The 7,794-nt window shown below is 37.5% G+C and overlaps 1 protein-coding gene and 1 long non-coding RNA gene across 2 annotated transcripts; one reads left to right on the top strand and one right to left on the bottom strand.

Moving 5' to 3' along the window:
• LOC105392233 lies at window positions 1-4,268 on the bottom strand. Its single transcript, XM_011563835.3, has 2 exons — window positions 2,650-4,268; window positions 1-422 (listed from the first exon to the last, which is right to left on the bottom strand). The coding sequence occupies exons 1-2, from the start codon at window positions 2,996-2,998 to the stop codon at window positions 160-162; spliced, it is 612 nt and encodes a 203-aa protein (XP_011562137.3). The 5' UTR covers window positions 2,999-4,268; the 3' UTR covers window positions 1-159.
• A 1,043-nt stretch (window positions 4,269-5,311) lies between these two features.
• LOC125489397 lies at window positions 5,312-7,316 on the top strand. The gene is made up of 2 exons (XR_007266953.1): window positions 5,312-5,369; window positions 7,026-7,316. It is a non-coding gene; the product is annotated as an uncharacterized LOC125489397 (long non-coding RNA).
• The last annotated feature ends 478 nt before the right edge of the window (window positions 7,317-7,794 follow it).

Below are 7,794 nucleotides of genomic sequence, written 5' to 3'. Positions count from 1 at the left end.
ATCAGATTTTCAAAATCTAAGAAATATTTGTTATGTTGATCGAATGGCTTGCAGTCTCAGAATGGCGGCGCGTAGTCTGCGTCTGCGCCTGCGAGGGTGCGGGGCGCGGGGGGGCGCCGTCACTCGTCTAGTGATGGGGCGCACACGTAGTGTTGTGCTTCAACAAGCTGGGCCCCTTGGAGCTGGAGTATCCTGGTCCAACGTCATGGGTAGAGGGCAGAGCCGGTTGTAAGCCCGTCTCAAGGTCCCCGAAGTGGAGAGGACGTCTGCCACGCGGTTGATGCCGTCGGTGCCAGGGTAGACGGCTGTGATGCGACCGAGCAGCCATCTGTTGGGTGGGAGCCGGTCATCTTTGATGAGGACCATCTGCCCAAGCTGTAGTTGACCTCGATTGGTGTGCCACTTGCTGCGAATCTGTAATGCTGAAATATACTCCTTATAATAGCGATTCCAGAAGTGTGCTTTCAATGCTTGGACTCGTTTGTATCGAGAGAGTGTGTTGATTGGAGCGTTGTCGACCTGAGGTGCAGGTAGCATTGTGAGCGTTCGTCCAATCAGAAAATGTGCAGGAGTGAGAGCTACTAGATCAGATGGATCAGATGAAATAGGGGTTATGGGTCTGGAATTAAGAATTGCCTCTATTTGAACCAAGACAGTGTACATTTCTTCATAATCTAGGTGAGTCATTGATAAAACTCGTTTTAGGTGATGTTTGACTGACTTCACTGACGCTTCTGCTAACCCATTCTGAGACTGCAAGCCATTCGATCAACATAACAAATATTTCTTTGATTTTGAAAATCTGATAAAGTCAATATATTTCTTGTAAAACGGATCTCCAACCTAGTTCTCATTGAGTAGATACCTGCGCCAACGGTGATTCTTTTAATGGTATTGTAACAATGAAATTGCCATCTGGGTGGCGTGTGGTTGTTTGTGTAAATATTTCTTCACACTCACTCTCACCTTTAGTTCGGGATTGTTGAGTGGTGGAAACTGATTCAAATTCAAAGAATTTATCGAGTTTTTCCTCAAGCTCAATGTTATTTAGAAAATGACAGTGGACTGTATTATAGGATTGCATTTTGTTGTGTTTAGAATAAGGAACTTGTATAGATCCTGAAACTATCCACCCTAGTGTTGTTTCAACTAAGGTTGGTTTATTTTTGCCTAGATTGATGCGGTTGTTAGATAGGACCGCCCAAAACAAATCCGCGCCTAACAGCATATGCACTTCCGCAGGAACTGAGAACGTCGGATCTGCTAGTTTGATATGCGAAGGAATATTGAGAGCCTCGCAATTTATTCTTGTAGTAGGTATCAACTGGGTGATTTGTGGAACAACGAAACAATTGACGTTTGTTGTATAACCACTATTGGTGAGTGACGATATAGTCACGTCACATCTTTGTGTTATTTTTGAAGACTGTTTATTTAGCCCTTGTACTGAAATTGAAGTTGAATAACTGGGTATTTGCAACTGTTTTTGTATTTTTTCTGTAATAAAACTAGACGTGCTGCCGTTATCTAGAAGTGCACGAATTTTGTGATTGTTACCGTAGTGATCGGTTATGTTTATGATTGCAGTTGAAAGTAGAACTTGACTGTTATGAGTGGAAGACAATGTAATGTTGTCTGACTGTACTACCATACTGTTCTGACTACTCTGTGGTATTTGTGATTGATTTTGCCCTGCTATGGACGGTAAGACAACACAGTCACTTGACCCATGGCAGGGGGACTGCGAGCTACTTGATTTTGTTTGTGTTTGTGATTGTGTAGATGCAGAATCCGTTTTATGTAACATTGTATTGTGTCGTTTTGTGCAATACCTACATGAACTCAATCTACAACGTTGTTCGTCATGACCACTCCGTAAACAATTAGTGCAAAGGTTTAATTTATTTACCTTTTCAATGCGTGCCTCGATAGGCATTGATTTGAATTTTAGACATTGGTAAATGGAATGATTATTTTTACAAACAGGGCAATTATATTGTGATTGTTTTTGTGTTTGGTTATGATTTACGACAAAAGTTTTTGGACGATTGTGAGAGATGTCGCTGTGTCTGCGTGTGTGTTTTTGTGATTGTGCTTCCTCCATGGTCTCTAGTAAGTCTGCGCGGTTTTTGAGAAATGAGTTGAATTCTTCTAAAGTAGGTATAGACTTTATATGATGGCGTTCTGTTTCCCAGTCACGCATTGTGTGTGAATCCAGCTTACTAGTCACCATGTGGATGATGAAAATGTCCCAGTGTTCTGTAGGTAAATTAAGTGTTTTCAAGGCTCTTAGATTTTTATTAATGCTATCTATTGTGTTACGTAACGCCTTTGAGGATTCTTGAACAACTGGTTGTATGTTAAACAAAGCTTGTATGTGATTGTTTACTAGAATTCTATCATTATTGTATCGATCACACAGCAAATCCCATGCAACATCATAGTTTTCTGCTGAAAACTCTAATGATTTTATGATTATAGAAGCACTTTCCTTTAAAGTGTTCCGCAAATAGTGAAATTTATGGATTTTTGGTATTGAAGTGTTTGTGTGTATTAGTGACTTGTATGTGTCATGGTATTCTAACCAGTCCTGATAGCGACCAGAAAATGTCGGTAAATTAATTGTAGGTAATTTAAGGTTTGGCCCACCTGAGAATGCACTAGAACCCGTTACCGACTGATTGTCCCGCGCCGCAGAAGCCGCCGTGTGCTTATCGAGCGCCTCCTGCGCGGCAGCTACTGTGCTGAAGTAGCTGGTTTCGAAGCTCTCCCGTTCTAAATGTTCGTCACCTGGAATTTCAGATAAATCTTCTATTTCAGTTTGAGTTGAATCATATTCATTGTACATTTCTTGTATTTTACTAGCTCTAATAGTTAATTCTCGAATTTGCAAGTTATTTAGCTCTTTACAAGGCAAAAGCGTTTCTAAATAAGTTTTAAATATTGTAAGCTTTGATTTAAATGATGCTCTTGACGTTTTTAATGATTTAATATCCATGTTTAATGAGTTGCGACTTAATGGAGTAGGCTAAGAAATGAAGTTAAGCTAAGATAACTGGTGCCCAAGTCTCTCAGATGATTCTGAGACTGCAATCCATTCGATCAATGTTTATAGCTGTTTTACACTTTGTTTATAAAGTAAAATTTGTGAAAATAGTGAAACAAGCTCGAAGTGTATGAAGCGATACTTAAATTTTAACAGGCAGCTACTATGGGTCAGCAGAAGAGCTCACGCAAGCAATGCAAACATCGAAGCCACCTCAGCTTGCGTAACCGGTTAGAGGCGGTTCGGCGCACGCACCACCCGCGCGACAGCGATGCTGACGGATTCACTGGAATGTATGAGATAAAAACAATATGTTAAAAAACGAGAAAAAATATGCAATTTGTTAAAAATATACACTGTGTTGGGGAAAACAGCTGTTCATTGAAACAAATATGGCCTTTGAATTGAATAAACTTGAATGGATTGAAAGATGCAAATGGATTTCAATAATTTAATGACGTGGGTACGCAAACACGTAGGTTAAAATTGGGAATAGATTCGATTATTTATGAATAATATGCGCTTTCGATTGTGTAAAAATAGACAGGTGACGGGAGAAATGGGAGATAATTAGGTTATGACACCCAAAATGGTAATTTTAACAAAATGAATTGATGATTAAAACGGGTAATTATTATTGTTGCGTGATTTTTACTAGGAAAAAAGATAGTGAATTGAATTGTGCACACAGGGGATAATTGAAATTGGAACGAACTCACAGCAATACCACACTGTAACCTCTTTTCCTGGTTTTTCGATTCTGGTCGTGGTTTCTGGTTTTTCTTGTGATTCTTGAGATTCGAGACTGGCCGTAGAATGTTGTATCTTGATTATTTTCGTGGAGTTCGCGGCGAATAGCAGATTGGTGCCGCGTGGATCTTCTACCTTGCCCTTGAACGACCTCGCCGATACGTGCCTCGGGATTCCGATTTTCGTCTCGCCTGGTCTTCAGATCTTCCAAAAAGCCCGTATCCGGCTCGAAAACTTGGTGGCGCAGGTATCTACTCAATGAAAACTAGGTTGGAGATCCGTTTTACAAGAAATATATTGACTTTATCAGATTTTCAAAATCAAAGAAATATTTGTTATGTTGATCGAATGGCTTGCAGTCTCAGAATGGCGGCGCGTAGTCTGCGTCTGCGCCTGCGAGGGTGCGGGGCGCGGGGGGGCGCCGTCACTCGTCTAGTGATGGGGCGCACACGTAGTGTTGTGCTTCAACAACTAATAATAATAATAAAAAATAATAAGAATGTTTTTATTTCGTGAATTTTTAAATTCTGATTTCGGTTTCGGGCTTAGATATACCATGCTGCACATGTAGGTTTCGCCTTAGTAACTATCCCTTTATGCAACACCCTGTAAAAATGGTGAAACCTAAATGCGCTTTAGCGATTTTTTTATTTTCAAGCGTGTAACTAAAATTACCGTACTTAACGTCAATCTTCAACTTTGTATGGAAATAAATGCACAATTTTAACCGTCCTTATCTCCGCAACTAATAGACTAAGAAAGTTTACTTTTTGATTTTGTTGCATTACAACGCTCCATTCAGTAGACATACCTGCCCCTCTACTCTTGAAAGGCAATGTATTGCGTCTGTCTTGCGTCTTCAACATTAAAACAATCATAACTTCTCTTCAAAATCGATTTTACAAAAAGTAAAAATACATAAATGTTCAACAAGATAACGCCTTTTTTTAAAACCTATCACTATGAATGAAGTATCCAAAATGAAGAATTTATTTTAGATTTAAGTAGGCCGAAAAAGCCTTTTTTGGCCTTTTTGTAAAGTAATTTCTAAATTGTAAGCATTATATTATTGTTTCTACGGTCTCAAAATAGACATTACCTAGCAAAATAGGCATTACTTTTTGGAAAAATGCCTCTGAAGAGAAGTTATGATTTTTAAATGTTGAGAACGCAAGACAGACGCAATACATTGCCTTTTAAGAGTAGGGGGGCAGGAAAAGGCTTCGTAAATGGCACATTTAAAAATAAATGAAATAAGAACCAAAATTTTCGGATAGGTACCATGGGTTAAAAGTTTTCAGGGTTGCAAATTTCAGAATAGATTGCTCTCAGGGATCCTAAAAAAATATATGATAATCGTAGTGTATGTATGTTTAAATTGATTGGAGTATTTATTTAATTTAAAGTGATAAAATAACTAAATTATAATATTTTCTTCGTATGATATCGCAAGCCATTTAGGTGATGGGCATGCCCACCTTGCCCATATGGGTGGATCCGCGCCTGTCGCTTTGTTCACAAAACTGCGAGAGGCTGACATGCAGATCGCAGATTTTGGGCTAGAATTAAGAAGGTAAGTAGAATAAGCTATAACGAGGGATCTTACCCAACATAAGAATCACCCTTCCTTCGCCCTTTGCTATCCCTTACACAGGGATCTCTGTAAGTGATGTTAAAAACTAAACTAATAGGATTAGAAACATGTTGTATCTTTCCATCCAAAATAAAATCTTATTAGTTTGTTTATAACTAACTCAGCCATACGTTGTGTTGTGTTTTTGTTCACATAAATAGATGCTCAAAGTTGACAGCTGTCTGGCTGGCGAAACAGTGAAGATGCACTGTGCGGAATGCACTTCAAATGGACTATTGCTTTGGAAACACTAGGAAAGCTGGAATAGGGTTCCAACGGAATCGTGTATTTTATAATATTGAAGTTAAAATAGCAGCGCTTGATACAACAAACAATTAATTTACTTGTATATCGTTAATTACCTAAAGGAAATTCTTAGCGAGTTCAATGAATAGCTACAGTTTTCTGTCTAATCTCGCTTCTTTTGTAATCTTAGTTGCTTTTGTTTATTCTATCGGAGAAAATAGGGTTCTATTTTAGTGACAAAAGCAGAATGCTTTAATGCTGTATGCAAATATAATTATAAATGACTCTTTAAGTAAGTAGGTATTTAGTTTTCGAATAAACAAATACAGAGTTTATAATTTCATTTGATAAATCCACAATATATTTACATGTTTGGTCAAATAAAAGTTACGTATATTCATATTTGCCCATTCATAAAATTTCAATGCCAACATGCTTCATCAAATCAAATACTTAAATAATAATTAAATGTTTTGGTAATAAATAATTATTCAAAAGTTAAGCACACTCTAACTCTAAAAAAACAGGTCAGGTATAGTTACTTATTTACAATAAAAAAATATTCTGAAAATCAGGTCCATGGTAACAGAACTCTAAAGTGTATGTAATAGATATATCAATAAATTATGCACATCAATTATCACTAGGGCTAATTAAAACTAAACTTACCAAGTATACTTTCATTATAAATCATACAACATGATAGGTATGACAATTTTAAAGTTGAATAGTACCAGAGGCGTCAAAAACGATCTCTTCCATCCAGGCAACCAAAAGTATAAATTTTGAAATTTCACTGACCGCTGGATATCATTTTAGTGTAGTCACAACTTTTGCAACACACTGTATCACAGTCGAGTCGTAGAAAAGAAAACCAGCCTTTTGGCATTTTATCCTGTAAAATTGAAAGATAAGGCTATTGTCCACGAAGTGCGAAAGTATGGTAATGCGAGTGAACCTGCAGATAACCTACGAATCCTTACTGCAGGTGTAAAAAAGTTGTAAAATGTTATCTTAAGACCAACGTAATGATGAAACTCGGGCCGCTGCAAGGAGAGTGAAATGAAACTTTATAGTACTAATACAATCTCTGAAATTGCCTGGCTTTTCATGGCTAGACCTTTTCTACAAACATGAAATTTCTTAAAGAAACACTTAAGTACGCACCTTACGTAGTGACATAGGTTTTTTTTTTCAGACAAATTCAAGACATTAGAAAAAAATCAAGGTTGTCTAAGAATCTAACCTAGGCCGGAATGGGGTGTGTAATGTTTAGTATATTATATATTATAATTGATAATACCTAATTACAACAAACGAATAATCATCGAAATAATGCTCTTGTTCTAGCACAAGCTTTTGAATACGACTTTACGACCTACACTAAAAGATAACCAAACCACGCTGCCGCTGGCCGCTAGCCCAATGTTCGCATGTAAACCGACCTTTACAGCACCGAACAGAGAAGAACGAAGAACAAAAAATGAAAGTTCTACTAACACGAGGACAACGGTTGGTGAAATGCAGGAAGTAATATCGTTCTCGCAATACCGCTACAGTCGTCAAGTGCATGCAAAATGGCTCGCGGCGAGTTGGGGCCAAGAAAAACTTGGTGAATAATAAACATGTATTTTTGTTGTTCGCTTCTCTTTTATTTCAGATCTACTTGGTGTGCGAAAAGGTTGTTGTAATCTGAAAGGGGTATGTCAATGGCCTTTCATTAGTCACTAACACTAAAATCATAATTATGTGTTATATAAATATTAATAAGTAATTGAATAATACGTAGGTACCTACGAGTATAAGGTGTATACATAAGTGAAAATGGTCTCCACCAATAAATTCACTAAAATCCGAAGGTTATTAAAACGATTTACTCACATATGTATTTTAATTTTCTGAATATTATAAATCTTCGTATCTGAAACTTTTAAAAGTATTCTTCTCAATATGTACCTACCCAACTAAACTATATACCTAGCCGCAATGCTTCCTATAGACTCTTAGATATAGTCTAGGGTGCCTACACAGAATTTCGTATAAAATCGCTCCACTTAAAGCCCCAACATAAAACTTCATTCAATTTTCGAATTGGCCGTTATTCAGGAGCGTTCAGCCT

This window comes from Plutella xylostella, chromosome 13 (assembly GCF_932276165.1).
Source record: "Plutella xylostella chromosome 13, ilPluXylo3.1, whole genome shotgun sequence".
Classification (NCBI taxonomy): Eukaryota; Metazoa; Arthropoda; class Insecta; order Lepidoptera; family Plutellidae; genus Plutella; species Plutella xylostella.
Note: the sequence above shows the minus strand (reverse complement) of the source record. Positions and strands in the feature narration are given on the sequence as shown.